Raw genomic sequence first — 23,915 nt, forward strand, 5'->3', positions numbered from 1 at the left:
CACTGCTCTAAATAGAATATTCTTAAAGCTTGAAGAAGCTGGGGGAATCAGAATAATTATCTTTAGGAAGTCACCTTTTCCTTCTCTTTTTGGCATGAATATGCTTTTGGTCAGAAGTGATGTAGCTCTCTTTCCAGGGATGGGTAAAAATTGCCCGCATCTGAGTTCTGCTGTCCTGTTACTAACAGGTTCCTGAGATTAGAGGCCTGCTTCCTGTTCTAGCATCACATCCTTTGATGGACAATAGCGCTGATTTCATGGGAAGAGTCTGACCAGTAGTGAACTTACCAAAGAGGAATGGATTCCTGTGTCAGTTGTGCCTCTTAAAAAAAGGTATAAACTAGCACGTCAGGCCACAGGGACTGTGTTGAGACAAGATACTTGAATAACCACAGTTGTCAATGCCTGTTCCATAAGTTCAAGTACACAATATAATATTTAACTTGTGGTTATTCTTCACTTAGCTGTCATTCCATTGTGCCATTGCTCTTCAGATTTTTTCCCAAGCTTTCCTAGCTTGTTCCTTCCTCCTTGCCCTTTTCCTGGGCTACTGTAACCTCCCCTTCACTAGCTGTCTATATTGCTGAACTGCTCCTCTTTGGAATGTAACAGCTAAGTTCCTCACCAATTTATTTATGCTATTTTCTATATTGCAGTCCCCCACCTTGCAGTCAACAAACAGAATGGTTATACTAAGTTTTTGAAGCAGCATCTCTTTTGAAAGTTCAGGGTCAGCCTTTCCCAACCTGATATCCTTCAGAAATGCTGAGGTGGCAATTCCTAGAGTTTCCAACCATCTTGGACAAATCTGGAAGTTCTGAACTCTAGAATTAATGGTGCTTCTCTGCTTCATCTGGCCAAGCTTTTTGCAGCCTTGAATGACTTGTGCTGCTTTCCAAAGTTGTTCATATGCCCAGCATTTCTGAGAGCAGCGATCTTAAAACTCAACAACAGAATAAAGCTGAACAGCAGTGAGTAGGTCATTTTCCATCAGCTGTTTTTAAATCCTCCTGTATATACTGTATCAGAATGTTCAGAGGTTCAGTGCAACAATATTGAGATTTATCTGGCAAGGGAAAAAGCACGAATTAAAGTGAAAATGTTACAAGAAGCTAAAGATAGTGGAGGATTTGGACTCCCGGACTGGAGATTATACTACTAAACAGCTATTTTAACATGGCTTAAAGAATGAATAATGCTTAGAAATAAAAGACTGCATTTACCTAGAGGGGCATGACCTACAAATTGGTTGGCATGCCTTTCTGTGGTACGGGAAGAATAAAGCACACAGATATTTTCAAAACCATTTTATAAGGAATGCACTTCTTTTAGAATGGGAAAGAATAAAAGAGAAAATTTATATTAAGATACCTGAATGGCTTTCAACAATGGAAGCTTTTGCTTACCCAAATTTAATTAACTATGACAAAGTCACGACTTATAAAGATATTTTGGATAATGAAGGAAAACTGAAAGATAGACAAGATTTACAATGATAAGGTATTGATTTAGCATGGTGGCCATATTTGCAAATTCAAACGAGATATGAAAAAAATGAGAAAACAATGGAATTCTATAAAGAACAGACAGAATTTGATCAAATATTGCTAAAAACAGATGAAAAGTTGATTAAGAAACTTTATAAATTTCTGCTAAATTTAAATATGGAAGAAGAACAAGTAAAAGAAACAATGATAACATGGGCAAAGAACTTTGGATATTCTATAGATTTGGAAGACTGGCAAAAACTATGGGATAGAAATATTAAATTAACTAAAGCAGTGCCATATAAAGAAAACTTGTATAAAATGTTTTATAGATGGCATACGACATCAGTAAGATTAGCAAAACTGTTTAAAAATACTTCAAGTAACTGCTGGAAATGTAAACAAAGGCCAGGTACTTATTATCATATCTGATGGACATGCCCCAAAGAAAAAAAGTTTTGGGTTAAGATATATGTATGGTTAGAAAAAATGACTAAAAAAGAGATAGATTTTAAACCAGAACTGTTTTTGTTAGGAATATTAGGAGCTAAATATGAGAATGAGACCTAATATTTAATATTACATGTATTAACAGCAGCAAGAATTGTATTTTCCCAATATTGGAACAATGAAAATTTACCAGCTGAAGAAGTATTAATCAAGAAAATTTTAGAATGTGCAGAAATGGATAGATTGACTTTAGAGATTAAAGAGAAAGAAGATTCAGTTTACTTTAGAACATGTGATAATTTCTATCAATGGTTAGGAAAATGAACTAGGGAGAAAGGAATGTGATATGTTACTTTGAATACATATTAGTAAGAAGAATGTTACGGATTGATTAGTTAATACTGTTTATGATAACCAATCGTACTTACTACTGTTATCTATTACAATATTAATTATTGTTAGCTAAACATATGTACCCAGGCAATATTCTGTTTGCTAAATATTTATTTTATTTATTTATTTATTTTAATTCCATTTATATCTCGCCCTTCTCCGAAGACTCAGGGCGGCTTACAAGCTTAGCAGTAGCCTTCATTCTATGTATATGCCTGCTTATTAGGGCTTTCACACACCCCCAAGCGGCATTGAAAATATTGAAAATGCTACTGGGGGATAACCCCAATGTTGACCCCAACCCTGTCCCAATCCCGACCCCGACCCCAGCCTAAACTCTAACTCCAATCCTGGCCCTATTTTATTACTAGCCCTATAAAATCCAATAAAATTCTTTAAAAAAAGAAAAGAATGTTCAGAGGTTTCAGCATGGAGTATTGTGATCAAAGAGACTCTCATATAGAGCACCCACAATCATGTATTTTTCTCGTTCCCAGTATGTGAAATAGCCACAAAAGTGCTTGATTCACAGTTATATCACAAACAGCAGTACAGCTGCAGCCTCATATAAGGATTCCTGGTTTGTAGGTTATAACATGTTCCTCAACACTTCTCGCAGTAGATTGTCATTGTCTGTGTGTGTGTTGCCCTTTACCCAGAGATGCAATTTAATGGCTTCACAAATGGAAAACCTGTATAGAACTAGCTTTATTGACATTTAACGATGCTTGTGTTATCTGTTCTGTGAGACCTTTTCTGTAGTATTCTCTACTTCTGGGTTGAGGAAAACTAAAAATCTCAACTTCTTTTTTGTTTAGGATAGAAAAAAAATGGTACATGAGGAACCATTGTTTCTCCTAGGAAGTTATCTTCCTGTCAACTCTGATCAAGGAGAGGTCTGACTGCGCCTTGTTTGGCCTGATTCAAGAGGAGACTCAAATCTGGGTCTTTCTGATATAGTCCAGCACTTTTGACTGCTGGATTTTATCGCCTATGCACTTGCTTGGTTTTCTCTAGTTTCAGAATTTTACTTTCAGTCCTATAAGCAGGGGTGTCCAACTTGGCAACTTTAAGGCCTGTGGACTTCAACTCCCAAAATTCCCCACCCAGACATGGGAGTTCTGGGAGTTAAAGTCCACAAGTCTTAAAGTTGCCAGGTTTGTACACCTCTGGTCTAAAGTTTGTTTGTTTGTTTAATTTCTGTGTTGAGCATCTCACTGTCCAATGCCTCTGGGCTGCCGACCTCAACAAACAGACCAGTGACGCACTCCATGAGCAGAGTGCAGACACCAACAGTGTAAACGCGATCTCCCCACCCCAGCGTTTCCATCCTGACGACGTTGGCAGTTAGCCAATGAAAGTTTGATCTTTTAGCAATAAAAACTGTTTTAGTTTTTCTTATTTCATCTCAGTGTTCACTTAGTTTGTTAATTTTAATATGCCTGAAGAGCCAGCGCTTGTCCGAGGACGTCTCCGTGGTCATGTGGCCGGCATGACTAGACGCCAAAGGCGCACGGAACACTGTTACCTTCCCACCGTAGTGGTCCCTATTTTTCTACTTGCATTTTTACGTGCTTTCGAACTGCTAGGTTGGCAGAAGCTGGGACGAGTAACAGGCGCTCACTCTGCTATGCGGCACTCGGGATTCGACCCGCCAAACTGCCGACCTTCTGATTGACAAGCTGAGCGTCCTAACCCACTGAGCCACCACATCTCTTGAATATATGTGTGTGTGTGTGTGTATGTGTGTGTGTGTGTATATATACACACACATACATATATATATATACACATACATATATATACACATACATACATACAGATATAGATATAGATATAGATAGATAGATATAATTTTTGTTAGAATTCTTAAAATAATAAAAGCATCCAAAACAAAAAAATTAAGAAAAGAATACAGAAAAAAGGATGACTAAAAGAGAAGAAAATATAAGATTATTCCTCCCACCCTTCCTTCTTACTGAATAATTTCTATCTTATTCTATCCTCTTTCTCTATGGCTCTTTTTAATCCCCAAACCCAGAAATCATCAATTCAGTCTTTTCTCCTTTCCACAAAAAGTCCACATAAAGTTCCCAGCCTTTCAAAAAAAAAGAAAGTTTTTGACATTTTTTCCTCGGACTAAAATTCTCACCTTTGCAATTTCTGCAGTTTCAGCCAAAATCCAATCTTCCACCATGGGAGTGTCTCAATTAAGTACTGTAAAATTCCAGCCATTCTTGAAATCTCTTTTTCCAGACCTTGCCTATCTTGAAGGGCTGGTAGGAAACAATGGTTATGGTTCACTATGTTGTGTGAACCCAGTCCATGACGTTTCTTTAATAAATCACAGTTAAATAAGCTATGGCCCAGGATGAAGTGTGATAAACACAGCACTTGACTGGGGAAAAAAACTTCCATCTCATAATAGGCTGAAAGGAAGCAATTTAACTATTAAAAAGTACCAGTAGAAATTTTCCTATCAAATCAAACAGTAGCTATTCTGGGAACAGGGGTTTAAAGACAAAGAGATATTCACCTGGAATCTCCTGTGGCATTCCAGCAGTATTCATGCATTGTTTACTTGGATCAAAAGTACATTCTTGTCAACTGTTTATTAGTTCTCCTGAATGGCCCTAAAATGTTCAGCAGATGCAATAGTAAATTCTACTCTAAGATAATGAAATACAAAGACTGGGGATGTTTCCTAGTGCCTAACCTGCAGGACCTTTGCTGTATAAATCACTCCAATCAATTTCTTGGCAATCACTTACTCCTCATTGCCACTAGGTGGCAGTGGTACCCTTTTCCCCAGGATATTTGACTGCTGCTTTTCTTAAATTTTCTTAACCACTTACTGCTCCTAAAAGCATCACAAACAAGCAAAAGAAAGAACTGTTTGACCAATAACATGGAAATAATATACAGAAAAGCTGCATGCCAGCAACAACGAGGCCCAGCCTCCTCAGGATGATGAGAAACGGAGGCAATAATAGAAGCAGCCATTTTTCTCAGGAAGACATCAACTGCCAAGCAAGGCCCCAGCTGTTGATAGCATCCCTGCAGAATTGCACTACCCTTGTGCCAGAAAATTTGAGAAGCAAACACATGAACACTGGATTAGAAACAATCAGTGTCCATTCCATTGCCAAAAAAGGGTAACATCAAGGATTGTTCCAATTGTCCCTCACACTAGCAAGATTCTCATTAACAAGAACATCTGGCCCGCCCAACCATCAAAAAGGAATTCACAGATGTTCAAGCTGGCTTCAGGAAGGGTCGTGGCACTCATGACCACATTGCAAATCTATGATGGATTATGGAAAAATCTCAAGAATATCAAAAGAACATCTACATCTGCTTTACTGCCTACAAGAAAGCCTTTGGTTGTGTCAGTCATGACAAGCTGTGGATATCCCTAGAAGACGTGGGGGGGGGGGTTGCCAACACATCTGGTCAAATTTGTGCAGTCACTGTACACAAATCAGGAAGAAGCCCCAGGGCTCACACCCTATGGTAGCAATGATTGGTTCAAGATGGAAAAGGGAGTGCAGCACGTTTGCACTGTTTCATCTTTCTTATTCAATCTATATGCCAAAGTGGTCCTGAGGAAGCTGGAACTTGGAGAATAAAAAAATCAGAGTAAAGACTGGAGGAAGGTACATACACATTTCTGATATATTGACAACACAACTCTCAGAAACTAACAAAGACCTGGAATGTGAGAACCCACTCCAATCCACATCTTAAGAAAGAAAGACTCTTGGAGACAAGATTGTCCAAGCAGGGACTTTTACTAAGACATAGATGACAGAGGGTATAATAGACAGGATCTGAAAAATCTCCTTACAGATTGATATTTTTATAGTGTCCCCGCGTAAAAACCCCACCCCTCGGTCCATTTGGTCAGTTCCGGATCAATCAAGTTTCAGGTGACAAGCCCCTCCTGGGAAAGGCAGAACCATCAGTCCATTTGTAGCACAATCACTCCCTCCCCTTCACATTCTATCCAGAGAAACAAACCAGAATTCCCCCCATCCCTTTCTTAGTTGCTCATAAGATCAGAGAGAAAGAATTCCTCTCATTGATCTTATTGTGATAGGCAACAGGCAGGCTAGATAAACAAAAAGTTACATCTAAGGAGAGGAAATGGAGGCAATAAACTCCCATGTTTATTCCCTTTCCTCCTTGGGAATGGTAGAATCCAAGGGGGGGGTGAGATTTGGGTTTGCACAGAAAGAGAGTTTAGAAATGAAATATAAATGGATTCAAAAGATTTAAAGAAGAAAATGAGAAAATTGGCCAGTTCCTGAACATCAAAAAGACCAAGCTCATGACCACTGCAAGGAAGGGAAATGATATCTCTACATGGGGCTACCCTTGAAGACCACTCGGAGGCTCCAACTGGTACAGAATGCAGCCGCGAGAGTTGTGTTGGGAGTTTCCCGACACTCCCATGTCACACCTTTGCTCCGCGAGCTGCATTGGCTTCCAGTTGTCTTCCGGGTGAGGTTCAAGGTGTTAGTAATGATCTACAAAGCCCTACATGGCATGGGTCCGGAATACCTTGGGGAGCACCTGCGGCCGGCGTCAACTTCCCTCCGCCCAGTACGCTCCCACAGAGAGGGCCTCCTCAGGGTGCCACCGGTAAAAGAATGCCGACTGGTGGCCCCCAGGGGGAGGGCGTTCTCTGTGGGCGTGCCGGATCTATGGAACCATCTTCCGGTCAAGCTCCGGATGGCGCCCGATCTCCGCTCCTTCCAGCACGATCTTAAAACCCATCTTTTTGAACAAGCTGACCTGGCCTGATGGGACGGGGTTGGATTTTATAAATGGATCTTAACTTTTAATCTGTATTAATTACGGGCATTGTTGTTTAATTACTTTTTAATAATTTTTAATTTTTGTATCTTGTTTTTATGTATTGCCCTGTTCACCGCCCTGAGTCCTTCGGGAGAAGGCCGGTATACAAATTAAATTAATAATAATAATAATAATAATAATAATAATAATAATAATAATAATAATAATAATAATAATAATAATATCAAAATAACAATTAACAGTAAGGAGACTGAATGCAAGCAAGAATCAAATGATCAAAGCAGTGAATGCAATCCGGGGAAAAATGCATCAGGTTGCATTGGGTCGCAGAGGAATGATGAGCATGAATCCAATATGGAAAAGCCTGGCAACCAAATGCAGTGGTGTGTTTCCCCTAGCTACCTTCAGTTGCGAAAGTTGGACCATGGAAAAAAAGTAGGCCGGAGGAAAATAGACTCATTCAACCTGTGGTGTTGGAGAAAGCTGCTGCACATTCCTCGGACAGCAAAAAGTGGCAAACAAGCAAACACTGGAGCGTATAAAACCAGACATATCGCTGGAAGGCAAAATCTCAACGTTCTGCCTTAGTTATTTTGGCCGTGTCATGGACTCACTTGGAAAGAGAGTCTTACTTGGAATGGTCAGCAGTAAAAGGAAATGAGGCTGCCAAAAAGCTGACACCAGCCAGAGCCTGAAACAACTGGGGGGTGGGGGACACATAGGAGATCAGAAAATGTGGAGAGAATTGGGCCATAGAATCCAGAGAGCTGGACTTGATTGAATGGATAGCATCGTCCTCATTTCTTAACAAAGCTGGCCTTGGGGAGGATTCAAGGGGGAGAGAGGGTACACGAATTCTTTCCTCTGCCAGAGTTTCTTTACTTCTCTCTCCCCTGTATGTCTGACACCTCTTGAAATTAAACAAAACAGATACAAACTCTAGGTGTATTGCTGCAGTCTGGAAGGAGTGTCTGAGCAATGGCGGACAATTTTAATTGAGCCCAGAAATGGACTGTGAAGCTGAAAATCCATTTCAGAAACAGCCTTGATCCTGAAATGAAGTTGATTGGTTTGAACTCTGGCTGAATGGGAACTTGAACCCAGGTCTGCCTAGTCCAAATCCAGCATTTTAGGATCCTAGTCAGCACATGACTTCTTTACTTGCTTGCATAGTGTGCTCTCTCTCTCTCTGTCTCACACACACACACACAAAAAACACACTGTTACCTACATTGGCAGCTCTGTCAGCGATAGATTAGAAGAGGAAAAGGGCTTATCTTTTTTTCTCAAAGTCCTCCTCCAACAGGACCCATTGTTGTGCAACGTGGATATGATGGGAGGTGTCATGCAACTGGGTGACACTTGAGTGCGGAAGGGAATGTAGTTTAAGAAACATATCTTCATTGCACACTCAGCCTTTTGCATCAGAAGAGGAAGCAGCAACGCATAAGCCTAACTTGTCTGCCCCTTTATCAACTCTTCCGTTCTAGAACGAGAGGTATCTTGGGACCTTGTGTGAATCAGACAGGGCGGCGGGGCCGCAGGAAGCCAACTTCCCCTGTATTTTGCTGGTTGCTTAAGCTGCATTTGGAGCTCTGCAGGCTTTTTGACAGTCCTTATTTCAGTCCTGTTGTCTGCATTTGAGATGTGACTTTCTCTTGGGCAATTAGTAGAGTGGGTGGTCCTTGAATCAGTGATGGAAGACGTTCTTCATTAGATCGCTTTGGAGATCCTTCTCTCTGCTTCCCAAAGAGTAGTAATTATGGTGGGCAAGACTGGCAAAACAAATAAGAGCCAGCTTAGTCACTGAATTTGGGGAGCTGAGAAACTCCAGTTGGTACTTTCTGTCTCAGAATATAATTGTTAATTATGTTTTTTATGTTTTATTTGGAGGCCTTTGGCATTACCCGTCAGAGCCCATAATTAGACTGTAGCTAATTTTGTGCATTTTTACTCAGAGGTAAGCCTCATTTCTAGTATAGCAGTTATAAGTATGAAAATCTGCAAAGATGAAAAAATATTTAGCGCTGAAATTGATTTTTGTTCAAATGTGGAAATGAAATTTGTTTCTACATTTACTGGCCTAATGGAATCTTTTCCTGTAGAGACTTGCCTGTTAATAACAAAAGCCTTAGGACTGTTGCAAGCTCCATATGGATTCCCAGGTGCTTGGCTCCTGCATGCAGTGAGCTGTTTATTGCTGGGGGGTGGGGGTGGGAAATCATCATTGCAAACCTGTTTTCTTCCTAGAAAACTTGTTCTTAAACACATTTTCTGGGAGGAAAACAGACTTGCAACAACTAATTTTTATTCCTCGAATAGTAATCAAAATTGATTTTTAGTCTTGGTTAATGTGGAGTAGCGGACTATGTCCATAAGAGGGCAGTACAATACCATTTGTGTAACCAGACCTCTCCGTTCTGCTCAAAATTTGAAAGATCTGTGTTATGAGACACTGGTCTTTGGAAGGTGGCATTTCAAAGCAAACCCAAATACTTCTCTGCCAGAAGTTCAGTTTGTTCCGTTTTCCACTCCCAGACATCACATTGTTTCCCACATCCCCTCCTGAGTACCCTATCCCTGAGAACTAAAAGTTACTGCTGAATCTCAAAGCAAATATTTTGCAGCTCTGTAGAATTTGTGGAATGGAAAACTCATCCCAGGCTTCTCTGTGGGCATGTAAAAACAATTTTTAGATTTATAACCCGCTTTTCTCTAGGAGGAGTAGGGCACTTTCAGTGATATTTTGTTTTATCCCCACAACAACTTCATGGCAAGGTAGCGCTGTGAGGGCCAGAGTCATCCAGTGATCCTCCATGGCTGGACTAAAACATGGCTCGCTCCTGTATCTTAAATTCTCTATATCACATTGGCATTTTCTTCAACTAACCCCAAAATAAGGGTTGACTTACAAGACCTGGTTATTAAAAACTTGAATCTTGCTCAGCATTAACCATGAAGAGAACTAAGTTCTGTTCTAAAGCTTAAGAGTTACCAGATCTCAGCTGCAAAATGTGCAAAGAAGCAGCAGGTGGCAGCAAAGGGTATTGCATTTTGCTTTTTAATAATGTTTTATTGTATACATTTTGTATTGTTTTATTCTTTTTAACATTGTAAGCTGCACAGAGTCATCTTGTGGCAAGATGTGGAGAGAGAGAGAGAGAGAGAGAGAGAGGGAGGGAGGGAGGGAGGGAGGGAGGATGGATGAAATAAAGAAACCTACCCCATTAGACTCTTTGCTGCCATCTAGTGGTCCCCCAAATTCCTACATGCCAGATCTGGCAGCCCTAATAAATATACATTTATTGACTTATTGTCCATTATTTATGAAGTAGCCCAATTAAAACAATCTGTGTCTGTAGACCATGTCTGCATGCAGGCTGGTTATTTATAGCACTAGAGTGGCCTGATGGCCATGGTGTTGTGTGAGCAAAAGTGCTGATATACAAGATGTAGAATTGTGTTTGAATCTCCTTTAGTTGGATTAAAAGCAGTGGGTTTGTGGAACTGGGGGAGGAATACTCTTTTTGAATCATTCCTACCATTGCTATAACCAAACAAAAGAAAATGGGGGAGAAAGGGCTTTGGTCAAGAAGAAAAAAATGAAGTGTCCTTCAATTCCGTAGCCACGCTTCAATTCAGCAAATTAGTCCAGATCTAATTCGGGTTTATCCAAAAACCAGATGTATGGGGTGCCATCCCTGAAGCCTGCTACCTTTCAGTGGTTGGTCACAGAAGAGAACGGGATTAAGAATGAGGAGCTATAGCTGGGCATAGTACAAAATTTCTAGTCCTGTTTTATTTATTTTTCCTTCTTTCTTTCTTTTTTTGTTCAGGAAGGGATGCTTGAAGAGACCTTGGAAGTCTTCTAGTGCACAGGTCCCCAACCTTGGCAACTTTAAGACTTGTGGGCTTCAACACCCAGAATTCCTCAGTCAGCCAAGCTGGCTGAGGAATTCTGGGAGTTGAAGTCCAAAAGTCTTAAAGTTGCCAAGGTTGGAGACTCCTGTTCTTGTGCAATCCCCTGCTCAGGCAGGAGACCCTATGACATCCCAGACAAAGAGCTATCCAATCTTTTCTTGAGAACCTCCCGTGATGGAGCACCCACAACTCTGGGAGGGAAGTCGGTCCTCTGATGATTTGTTCTCACTGTCATGAAATTTCTCCTTAGTTCTAGGTTGAATCTCTGTTTGATAATACCTTTCCTCCTATTATTTCTTGCCTTACCCTCAGGTGCTTTGGAGAAGCTGACTTTTATTAGCTGATTTTTCACTAATTATTAGCTGTTAATATTAGCTGTTAGCTAATTTTTCAGGGGCTTCCGGTAGCACTATTAAAAAGGCCGGCTCCTGATAAGAATGTCCTTATGCAGCAAGGCTTCCTCTGCTTCTCTTCTCTTCTCTGCTTCTCTTCAGGATGCTTTGCATTCTATTCCAGGACATTGTGTTTCATTGTTAAATGTTATTTTGCAAGCTGGGCATTTTGCTATGCCTGTTTATAACCCTCATAGGTGCATACGTTTAATCATGTCAGCTACAAAGGCATCTTGACATGAAGAACTGAGAGATCTTTCTCAGTATCTGTGACGATCTCTATGGCAGTTCTGTGTGTCTAGAGAGCCAGTTAATTCTGGTGCATGAAAATGCACTTTCTCTACACTCAAGAAGGCAGAATTCATTGATTCTTCCTTATATTTGTATACTACTAAAACTCTCGTCATCATGGTTTTTACCTGGGCAAAACAGTTTCCCAGCCAATCTCACAATCCCCTGCTCCCAGCAGCAACCATTTGCCTACTAGGAGGGAAGGGAAGGGAAGGAAAGAAGGAGGGAAGGAAGGAAGGAAAGAAGGAAGGAAGGAAGGAAGGAAGGAAGGAAGGAAGGAAGGAAGGAAGGAAGGAAGGAAGGAAGGAAGATGCTCCCTACCAACTTCCCACAAAGAAACTCAATGGTAAGAAATCAGAAGTTGTTCCTGCTCCCAATGCCTTTTTGCCCACCCGTGGTCATTCTGTTTCTCTGTTTATGTAAATAAATACCTCTGAAACAATGACCCAGTGGGTCATAGGTTGTCTAGTACCCTCTAACCCTCTTGATAGCTTTACTCATTTCCTTGCACACTGTGGCTGAATAAAAATTCCAGCATGGACTGGATAACCTTTGTGATGGTTGTTGCCTTGATTTGAATGGTGATGATGTAGGAAGAGTCGGATTTGGCCTAATGAGTAAATACCACACAAATGTTCTCCCAGTCCAGCATTCCTGAAACAAGTGAAAGCAAATTTGTTCCAAGACATGCTTTTGTCAAATATTAATTATTAGCAATGAGGGACACCATATTTTCTACTTTAACTGTTCCTGCATAAAACAACCCCCCACCGCCACCACCTTTACTTTTACTTTTATGACTTTTAACAAAAAAATACTGTATCTTTTGGCTGTGGGATTTAAGAAAACCACTGCAATAAAATAATTGTGTTCTATTAAACTAATATATGAGATGAAGATGTTGTTTCATTCTTCCACCTCCCATGACCTATGAGGTCTCAGCCAAACAGATGCTTCTGTGGTTTGCTTTCTCCCACCCACTGCAGCTGGCTATCTTGGGGGGCCACACCAGAAATCTCTTCAGCCGGGCCAGCCAAATTGGTTGGTTTTGTTTTTTTTTAAGATATTGCCTTCTGTAGTCTAATGGAAACAGAAAGGAAGGGTCTGTGCTGAGTCTTTACATTAGATACGCCACCCAGTTCATTCTTCCAAGCAAGGAATCTTATATTTTTCTAAACAAAAAAAAACAACCCTCTGCTTTTTCTTGGAACCTTAGTTTTTATTTTGAAACACAAAACATAATTTCTATTGATTATAAATGAACATTTAAGAAACATGTCTGAATTCTGCAGCAAGATCTTTGAAATGTCTATCGAGATTCTCAGTCATCCAGGTCATGGTTTTCCCAAAGATGCTTTTTCGAGTGGCAACTGGACTTTCATGGTTTCTCCTCAAAGACATTTTGCTTCTCATCCAAGAAGCTTCTTGTTCTCCTGGCTGTAAAGACAAGCACATCACATAGCAAATCCTTTTGGTCCACTAGAGTTTCTTCATGTAAGGCCCTTTATGGAGAAAAATATATGCAAACCAGTCCCACAAGCAAAATATGTACCCATGGGCAGGTAAAAATTGGTTTCAACCGTATGATACAATCTTGAAACAGATGTTTCAGTTTTTGCTATTCATTCTTTTAGAAGAAGAATTTGATAAAACTTTTGGGGAGAAATCTGGTGCATACCTGGGCATTAGTTTACTCGGGCTACTTTCTACCTGGGAATCCTAAGGACAAAACTGAGAGCCTGCAAGCAAAAATGTTGTTGTTTCTCTTTTATCTTTTGTCAAAGAGTTCAGAGTAGTTTATATGGGAGATTTCCCTAATTCTATTCCTGCAACAACCGAGTCGATTCAGAAGAGCGGCTTGCATAGTCCTCCAATTAAATGTGTGGTCAAGAGAGGATTTCCCCAGTCCAGTTTTGATGCATTTGATGCATTTCTAAGGAGGGACCCACCAAGCATGACATCTTCACGATGCTTTAACATCTGAACATTCCAAGCCCGCACCAGCTTTAATGGCCCTTATTCCAAGCATGTGTGCGCGCCTCAACACTAGAATCCTAAGGGTTGCCTCTTACAGGGGCTATTGTTGCCTGTAGGGTGTGAACATTTCTCTGGAAGCTTGCTAAGAAGGCCCTTTCAACTAGAAATGAGTCAGAGAGGCTGTTTGACCTTTCTCCTTGTTCCCTAAGGAGAACCCAGAGATCTATTGGCAAGTCCTAAACTAGTCCAGTACTGGTATTATGGCTGAAATGTTTGAAATGGAAAATGAGGTGTTTTTTGTTTTCTACACTGCCCATCTCACCAAAATGAGTCTAAGGTATACTGATCTTTCATGGAGAGTGGGGAACGAGGCATGGCTTGGTTCATCCAAGGTCAAAGGACTGCAGCCACTGCACCTCGCTGTGACCTAGAAAAGGGTTTCTTCCTTCCGCAAAAAAAGACGACATGACGGGAATTCCAGAAAGGTTGAGCAATTTAAGAGAACTTACAGTTCCCCTCCACCTGATGTTATCAGGACTGCTGAGCACACTGGCACGGGAAGAGGCTGGATGTTTTAGATCAGCCATTAGCTGATCTCTTCCCTCCTACCCACTCATTCCAAGACCCATGTAACCTGCTGTGGGCCGAAGGTTCAGTGGGGGCGGATTAAGGAGCCAGAGGTTTTGTATGTTTTTTAGGGAGAGAATTATGATGCACAGTGAAAGGAAGTGACTCGCTAAGGTTCACAGAGTGACTCAGGGGCAAAGTCAGGAAGTGGAGATAAAGCTGATGAGCATTGGGGTGTGTGTGTGTGTCTGTGTGTGTTTGCTTTCATTTTTGTTCTTAGAATCAGGAACCGGTCTCAGTGACAGTGAGTTTAGGGTTAGATAAACATAGATAAGGTTAGATAAAGGTTATCTAATGAACACATGTTAAGAGTTTGGAGAGCTCAGAAAGTGTCCCCTCTGATCACCTCTGCTGTCCCAATTCCTTGTGCCACCCCTCCCCATCAGTCTCAGGAAGCTTCACAAATTACTGCTTAAACCTGGAGAGGCATCCCCCACCCCACCCTGCCTCCTTCTTTTATGAGGCTTGAGAAATCCCGCTTGAGGAGGAATCTCAGTCTGCAACTCTTCAGCTTGGAGGGATGCGGCTTCAAGGCTTTTTTCACAGAGGGTATAAATTAAGCTGCTTGCAGACATTCACCCACACACTCCGGCTAAGCCAAGCCAAGCCAAGGGCAGTTCCTTTTGTTTCAGGTGCCAAGTCAGCTCTAAGCAGAGAGACACAAACCCCCAACCCAGCCCGCCCAGGTTCTCTCTGTGTGTCTCTGTCTCTGTCTCTGTCTGTCTGTCTGTCTGTCTGTCTGTCTGTCTCTGTCTCTGTCTCTGTCTCTCTCTGTCTCTCTGTCTCTGTCTCTCTCTCTCTCTCTCTCTCTCTCTCTGGCAGGAGTTACAGGATGGAGTACAGGACCTATCCCAGCAATGAAGGATGTTGGCGCATCCTTTGTCTGCCTCTTTTATTAGCAAGCCTGCAATCTGGATGCACAAAGTAGCAAGAAATAGAAGCCTTGACGGCAGGGCAGCCAAGTAAAACGGTGCTAAGAGGAAACTGCTCTTAACTGCCTAAGAAAAGAAGAGTTTGGCGGCGGCGGCAGCAGCAGCGTGCATTAAGTGAGAGCAGCGAGCGTCCTGCTGACACATACGTAACTCTGTGTAGGGAGAAGCAGCGAGATCAGTGCCCTAAGTCGATGAAACAGGCTTCCCCCCATGCAACAAATGAGTGTCGTTGAAAGTCAACACAAAGTAACCGGTGTAACAGAGTTTAGAAGGGACCTTGGAATTCTTCCAGTCCAGCCCCCTGCTCGGGCAGGAGCCCTACCCCATTTCAGACAAATGGCTGTCCAGCATCTTCTTGAAAACCTCCAGTGAGGGAGCACCCACAACCTCTGGAGGCAAGTCGCTCCGCTGATTAATTATTCTCACTGACAGGAAATTTCTCCTTAGTTCTCAGTGGGATCTCTCTTTCCCCATCTGTTACTTCTTGTTGTGCCTTCTGGTGCCTTGGAAAATGGGTTGACACCCCCCCCCCTTCTTCTTTGTAACAGCCCCTCCAATATTGGAAGCCTGCTATCCTGCCACCCCCGTGGTCCTTCTCTTTGTTGGACTGGACATGCCCAGTTCCTGCAAGCATTCATCGTAACGGCTTAGCCTCCAGTCCCCTGATTGTAACCCTCGATTTACAATAGTTCATTTACTGACTGTTTGAATAGTTCATTTAGTAACCATTAGAAACTGAAAAAAAAGTGGCGCATGACTGTTTTTCACACTTACAACCGTTGCAGCATCCCCACGGTCATGTGATCAAATTTCAGATGCTTGTCAACCTGACTCATAGTATGACGGTTGAGTGCCCTGGGGTCATGTGATCCCCTTTTCCAATCTTCTGACAAGCAAAATCAACGAGAAAGCCAGATTACACTTAACAACTGTGCTACTAATGTAACAACTACAGTGATTCATTTAACAGCCGTGGCAAGGAAGGTTGTAAAATGGAGCAAAACTCACTTAACAACTATCTCACTTAGTAACAGAAATTTTGGGCTCAATTGTGGTTGTAAGTCGAGGACTACCTGTATGCCATGATTAGCTGTCCTGTTAGAGGTGGGGGGGGGATGTGGGGGGAGGGGGTTTACAGAGTCTAGCAACATTTGACTGTCCACACAGTAGCTGAAAGGTTGTTGTCAGTGACCAGCCGTATATATTCAGAAAACTTAAGAGAATGTGAAGATCTCCAGCTTCTGTTAGGGGAACAGAATTGAACTTGCAGTGAGGGCATGAGGGTCTCCAGCGTCTCTCATTGGGAGCCACGCATCCTGAACATCCAGGTTCCGTTTATTTGTCAGCACTGATGACCGATGTCCGAGACACCCTCCACCTTCCCTCCAACTACACAGAGTTTGCTGGTTAGAACAGTGTCATCAGGATGTGATTTGACTGAGCGGAGGCAAAGAATCGGGTGTTTTTGTCCCCGTGTAAGGAAAGGTGCACCTTGGCCCAAGAGACAAGCGGGTAAACCAACTAACCCTCTTAAGGGCCAGTCTCGTACATTTACCCGCCTCCGCAACCAGAGGCACAGAGGGAACCTTGTGGCAGGCAGATGGATTCCTCTTGAGGAAGAGCTTCGTGGTCACCCTTCAGTAAATACAAATGGGTGGGACGTTAGGGAAGTAGGTTTCAAAACATGAACTGGAGTATTTGGATCCTGACCCTAGGAAGAAATAGGAGACGTTCCTTTTCTTTTTCTCTGACGCCTTTTCTTGATTTGCTGTTTTTCCCATGTGCTTTTCTGGGCTTTACTTCATAAAGTACATGCGTAAAGCATTGTGGCAAGGAGGATTTTTCCTTTGCATCAGGATTCCTGGATTACATGTGCAGTTTCATCTCTCTGCCAACAGTTGGGTGCTTATTTATAACTATTGTTTTCATTTACCTAGAAAGCAGCACATCCAATTCTCAGCTGCGAGACTGGCCATGAGTTTAAGGGACTTTTATAGAAGATAAATCTCTGGATGTCTGTGGAGACTCTCGGGCATCCAGGTCATAGTTATCCCAAAGATGCTTTTTCACCAGGCAACTGGACTGTCTTGTTTTTCTTTGGAGATGTTTCGCTTCTCATCCAAGAAGTTTCTTCAGTTCTGACTGGTTGGTGGAGAATGGAAGGATTTATACTCCTTGCAGACAGCTGTTCATAACGACCCGCTAAAAGAATGCAAATGAACAGCTGTCTGCAAGGATTATGAATCCTTCCATTCCCCAACATCCAGTCAGAGCTGAAGAAGATTCTTGGATAAGAAACGAAACATCTTCAAAGAAAAACAAGAAAGTCCAGTTGCATCTTTGGGATAAATCTCTGGAGGACAAGGATCTAACTATGCACGGATTCTCCTTTTTGGAGATGGTAGAGTTCAGGATGTCAAGCATTAAGGGCACCGCTTTCCCTTACAGCTAGACATTGCCCACAGTAGTATGGCTGGCTAATGTTGGAAAGAGAATGTGGCCTACACTCACACTCTTATTTGTTTTATAATATTTGCAGACCCATACTTTAAAGCCTTTTCTTATTCTGAAACAAAACTCAGTAATATTCCAGGCATGAAACAGCAATAAAAACAGCATCATTATTCCTCTTTCAATATTCGGACTGTTTATATATATATCAAAATGTAGCTATTGTGCTAACTAATGGCAATTAAATGGGTAACTAATAAAGATTTGCAGCTTTGTGCAGAGGAAGGAATATAGCATCTGTCTGCAACTTTTTAAAGCAGCCAAGTCCTGGGAAAAGATGTGGCTGCTTTAAAGTGCTAAGGATTTATGTAGCCCTGTTTGAATTCTCAAATGTTGCACAACCCCAGAGATGGCCAGAATGCTCACCCATCATGTGTGGAAAACTCTGATATTTGCAGCATATAAATTTTCAACCCTGATTCTTGACTACGATAGATAATTCCATTCAGCTTCTAGTCACACATTCCTAAGCCGTTGTTAGTTAAGTTCCATGTTCTAGGACAACGTGGTTGTTAGGACCATGGGTAGTCCCAATCTCAGTTTCAAAGCATTTTAAAATGTTGAGAGACCCTCCCTAATTTGGAGAAGGGCAGATGGGAGGTCTCCCAGGTAGAAGTAACATGGGACCACTGAAGGGTTGATTTGCAAACTATTAAGAATTTTTATATTCTTATAAATATTTATATGTTCCCGCTTGTCAAGTTGTATATTGCAAAAAAAAGAGAGAGTAAAGAATGACTTTATGATTGCCTTTTCCAAACCCAAACATGGAAAATTGAAGTTACTGAGTAGAGAGCGGTGAAACCTGCACACGCTTAGTGGCATTTTAAGCTTGGTATCAAAGCACAAGTTAAGAAAAATGGACTCGTATGCTCCATATTCATCTTTGGCTGTGACCGTTGGCTGTGGAATCTGGGTGGAAGGAAAAGCGTTCCACAACCGGATTTCTCTCCCAGTAGGAACAAGGAAATCTGTCTTCTCACCAGTGGTCCCTCTATGCCAGGGGTCTCCAAACTTGGCAACTTGAAGACTTGTGGACTTCAATGCCCAGAATTCCTCAGCCAGCCCCAGCTGGCTGAGGAATTCTGGGCATTGAAGTCCACAAGTCTTCAAGTTGCCAAGTTTGCTGCTCTATGCGGACCAATAGCGTTTTCCCGGTATGCCAGGCTTAAGTTGGAGAGGGAGGGGTGGGGGTGGGCCTCTGCAGGCAAAACACCCACTCTTTCCTGAGTTTACCAACTTTCTCTCCCCGGAGCACCCTCGCGGAGGACAGCGCAAGGACGCTTTTCCCGCGGGAGGCCAAAAGACGATTGCGCCTCCTGACATCCGGGAGTCTCGCGTCCTCTCTAAGCTTCTGATCACTTTTCCGTATTCTTCAGCAGGACCCTGCGCTCCGGCGCCGGGCTTTCTAGATCGCAGTTCCGCCACCCCCCAGCCCGCCCCCCTCCGCCCCAAACATAGGCACCGCCGCTGCCAGCGCCGCCTCCTCCTCCTCCTCCTCCTCCTCCTCCAGCCTGAAGTCCCAGGCGCTGCCCGGCGCGTGGGGGATTTTCAGGAACCGCGGCCGCCGCTCCGAGACGCGGGCGACTTCTGGGCTCCGGCACCGACTCTCCAAGGACGTCTTTCTTCCTCCATGAGTGGCTCCTCTCTCGCGCTCTTTCATGCCAGCCAAGGCCTTCGCGTCGCTTCGCTTCCTTGGGCTCCCGCCGGGTCACCGACGTGCCGCCGAGGTGGACATGCATTTCTCCTTCAGCGAGGAAGACATTAAGCGACACCGGCTGTTGGCGAAGTCGGTGAGGTGGGTCGATTCTGCCTCGGGCGTTTCCGGGGAGGAGGGAGGGAGCCTGCGGTCGTGCGGCTTGCAAGGGAGTGGGTTGTGGCAGATCTTTTCTGCGGACAGCTGGCTTCTTGGGCAGGGGTGAAGGAGCAGAGTTCGCCGCCGCCTCCAAGTTTCTATTTATCCCGTTTCCAGAAAGGGCCTCGGTAAAGTTCTGGATGTGGTGGATAGGGCCATCTCCCCAGAACCGTACAAGAAGTGGAGTGAGACCTATTTGGTCTCTTTCTTGGGGGATCCTGGTCGGTCTCTGGTAGTCTGGTTGTGAATGCTGTTCCTGACACCAACAAAGTTTTCTATTGTAATTCAGTCTCGAGCAGTGGTGTGTACAACCACAACTGCCCAGAGTCCTTCGGGATTGCAGCAGTTTATAAATGTAATTAATAAACTATCCAGCCCCATTTAGCCTACTGTGTTGTGCTTGCTTTTTATTTAGTGTTTGGTACAAAAGGACGCAGTGGCTCAGTTTGGCAGGTCGAATCCCGAGTGCCGCATAACAGAGTGAGCGCCTGTTACTCGTCCCAGCTTCTGCCAACCTAGCAGTTCGAAAGCACGTAAAAATGCAAGTAGAAAAATAGGGACCACTACGGTGGGAAGGTAACAGAGCTCCTTGCGCCTTTGGCGTCTAGTCATGCCACCACATGACCACGGAGACGTCCTCGGACAAGCGCTGGCTCTTCGGCTTTGAAATGGAGATGAGCACCGGCCCCTAGAGTTGGAAACAACTAGCACGCATGTGTGGGGGACCTTTACCTTTACCTTTTTTTACAAAAGGACACAGAATAAATCATGATTCCGTTATGGTCTTGTAAAGCAAGCTACTGTTGTTTCTGTTGGGGCCCAGTGACCTCTGAAAAGTTGAGTTGGGAAGCACAGTTGTCGAAGCGCAGTCATTTTCATTGGTACTTTGGATAACACTTATCATTCAAAATGAGTTTGTGTTGCTCATCTGGGCAAGGCAGCCATCTCCTGAATTACAGAAAGAACGGAGTCCTTCTCCTAGTGTCTGTCTTGTGCATTGCTCTACTGTTTTTTGTATGATGTGATTGGTATGTTGTTACCTGAAACATATGTTGAGAAGTGGCATAAATAACAAGGAAGATACAGTAAATTCATTTTATTCTGTTTAGAGGGTTGCAGGTTCCCTGATGCCCTCGATGCCACTAAATGCCCATTCTGACTTGGCTGCTATTCCTTGGAAATAAACCCATTGGGGTCCTGGAGCTGCCTTACTTATTCCCTGGCTGGAAGGAACAGCATTCATGAGGAGGGGAACATATCTGTCTCACAAGGACAGGAACATGTCTGTTGGTGTTTGTGGCTCCTAGCTTTAGCCCTTCTCAGAGAAGCACTATCCTTTTTTGCGTGCATATTGAGCAGGAAAATCTCTGGGCCATGTGCCAAAAGGTCTGCCTGTCACCATCTGCCATACGATCTGACTGGCTTTGTGTATCTTGAGAAAGATTCAAGTTGTATCTGCCTAGGGCAAGTGGTCAACCATGGCTTACCTTCTCTCCCCTTTGGGGGTCACTCTGGATCCTTCCCTCCTGACTGCCTTCATTTTCTTATGCCTTTGAAAATATGTGCAATTTTCCATCAAGTTCCTTTTCATCTGTGGCCTTGCATAAGATGGAATTAGGATGTTTAAATAGTATGTTACACCAGGGATGTCAAACTCAATTTCATTGAGGGCTGCATCAGCATTGCGGTTGCCCTTAGGGGGCCGGGTGGGTATGGCCAGGGTGGGCGTGGCCTACTGGGTGGGTGTGGCTAGAGTGGGTGTGGCCTACTGGGTGGGTGTGGCCAGCTTTACATCGTTCGCATCAAGGGTGCCTATGGGGGCCTGGGCAGGAGTGGGACAGATCTGAGGGTCTCTGGCAGAAGGAGGGTCCCTGGGCCAGGGCCAAGGCAGTGGGGGCCGTTCCCTCACTGTTTCCAGGATGGCTTCGCGGGCCGCATGAAACCACTTTGTGGGCCGCATCCGGCCCCCGGGCCTTGTGTTTGACATGTCTGTGTTACACCATTAAGTGTCTGTATCATTTTTGTGTGAGATTTGCTATGTGATAAGAAAGAGGGTTAGAGGGTTACATTAGGGAGTCACAGGAGGATAAAGGATTAGGGCTTGCTTCATGAAAACAACACCCTATATTGCCAAGGAGAAAACTACACTCCCACCTGTACTGGCAGGGCAAACTAATGTATATAAAAAGGGAGCAAGCCCATCATCACTACACTGATGGTGTTACCTAGTTGGGTAATGAAACGTCTGCAAGCAAGCAAGCAAGCCATCACAAGGACTTCACAGTGTGTCTGTGGTCAGAGAGGCGGCCAGTTTTAATTGTGATCTAGACCAGGGGTCCACAATTCCCAGGGCGCAGACTGATACCAGTCCATGGCCCATGAGGAACCGGGCCACTCAAACAAGCAAAGTTTCACCTGCACATGTGTGGGATCTAGGTACTATGTGAAACTGCACCACACGCACACCCTAGTGTGTGGAAAATTATTTTTTCACGAAACCAGTCTCTGGTACCCAAAAGGTTGGTGGTCACTGATCTAGACAACAGAACAAAATACAAGATCGCGGTGGTCTCTTTGATCTGATACTGTCTCTTAAATTTGGTTCTCCAAAGAAAATAATAAAGCTCTCTCTTTCAGCATCTGATTTGAACAGAATCCAAAAAGCATTCTGTCCACTTTCTGTGAATATGAATATACCATATCTCTATCTTATGACATGTTTATGTGCTGTAATTGGAGACTCAAAGAATCCAGGTATGGTAAACATTTAGTTCAGGCTTCCTCAACTACTGTCTTCAGGTTACATGCACTACAACCCCCGTCATAATTAACCAGCATCATTTTATTTATTTATTTAAAAATTATATGGCTGCCCAACTCACACATAGTGACTCTGGGCAGTTTATAACATTAAAAATCCAAGTTGTAAAATCCCACCTCACACACATACCCTTACACATCATGGCAGCAGCAGATATAATCATTATTGATAATATTAAACAAATTTATATGATTGCCCAACTCACCAACAGTGACTGTTATTGTGGCTGTTATAGTCCCATACATCTTAAGAGTACACGAAGCACTAGAGGTATGTGGTGCTCCCTACCCTGGCAGCTATTATCCCTGTTTTCCTAGCAGATTATTGATGCTTTTGCCAAGACTTTGGTACCATAGGCAAATGTAATCATAGCAGATGACAGCACCTAGCCATTTTGGCTGATCTGGAAAAAAACTCTATGCAGAGTCCAGCCTAGTGAGTACTTGGGGGAAGTAGAAAAAAAACCAAAGGATTACAGAATGTCTCTTCCATTCTGCTGTCTCTTGATACTACATTATCCACTTTTTTGTCTTTCTTATCTCAATTGCTAAGTGTGGTGTGTTATGTGTCAAGCACTAGTCTGTTTGAATTCTAAAGTCCCAAAGCACTTTAGCTTCTTCATTTTTTATTGCTTTATTTATTTTTTGGTCCTAACAGTTACTTTTGCATATAAATGGAATTTTTTGCAGATATTCCAATGCACCATTGTTGTTACTTTGTCGTGCTGTTTTACCTATACCAGATCAGTTGTCACCTGACAACAAGAACCATGCTAGGTATTGGTGTTCTTGGACATCTGGTGACGTGGACTGCACAACTCAGGAATCTTGGCTGAGGAACCAGGGCCAACAGCTGCAGAATTACTAGCAGAAAAGTTCACAAATATATGAAGACTGAAAGCAAAGAAATTTTATTTGTTTATTATATCGTATCCATGAAACCGTGAAATCAGAGCTTCCAGTTCTTTAGCTGGTACTGGTCTTCATATGTACCAAGTTCTTCTCAAAAACCTAGAATATTGTAATGGTACTGGTGTAGTATATGTGTGAATACAAGGAGTGTGGCCTTTTGTAATTGACAGGTAGAAATTTTGTCAATACGCAAATTTTCTATGTGCTGTCCAAGATTTGGTATGGCACCCAGTGCACCGATAACCGCTGAGATCACCTCAACTTCCTTTATTTTGTATTCTGCTATCTTCTGATAAGGGACGTGGTGGCTCAGTGGGTTAGGACGCTGAGCTTGTCGATCAGAAGGTCAGCAGTTTGGCGGGTCGAATCCCGAGTGCCGCGTAGCAGAGTGAGCGCCTGTTACTCGTCCCAGCTTCTGCCAACCTAGCAGTTCGAAAGCACGTAAAAAATGCAAGTAGAAAAATAGGGACCACTATGGTGGGAAGGTAACAGCGTTCCATGCGCCTTTGGCGTCTAGTCATGCCAG

The 23,915-nt window shown here is 43.0% G+C and overlaps 1 protein-coding gene across 2 annotated transcripts in view; it reads left to right on the forward strand.

The window, feature by feature from the left end:
• Positions 1-23,915, forward strand: part of PDE4A (phosphodiesterase 4A) — a gene marked incomplete at its 5' end in the record, with an annotated part of 176,901 nt that overhangs the window by 62,822 nt on the left and 90,164 nt on the right. Inside the window, one exon of one of the 2 annotated variants that reach the window (XM_083353705.1) lies at positions 19,384-19,600. The exons of the other annotated variant lie outside the window; for it this stretch is intronic. Coding sequence (XP_083209831.1) covers positions 19,464-19,600 — 137 coding nt within the window. Of the gene's footprint in view, positions 1-19,383; positions 19,601-23,915 lie in introns of those variants that run through there. 2 annotated transcript variants of the gene reach the window in all.

The sequence above is a fragment of the Vipera ursinii genome (assembly GCF_947247035.1).
Source record: "Vipera ursinii genome assembly, chromosome: 2".
NCBI classification, from domain to species: Eukaryota; Metazoa; Chordata; class Lepidosauria; order Squamata; family Viperidae; genus Vipera; species Vipera ursinii.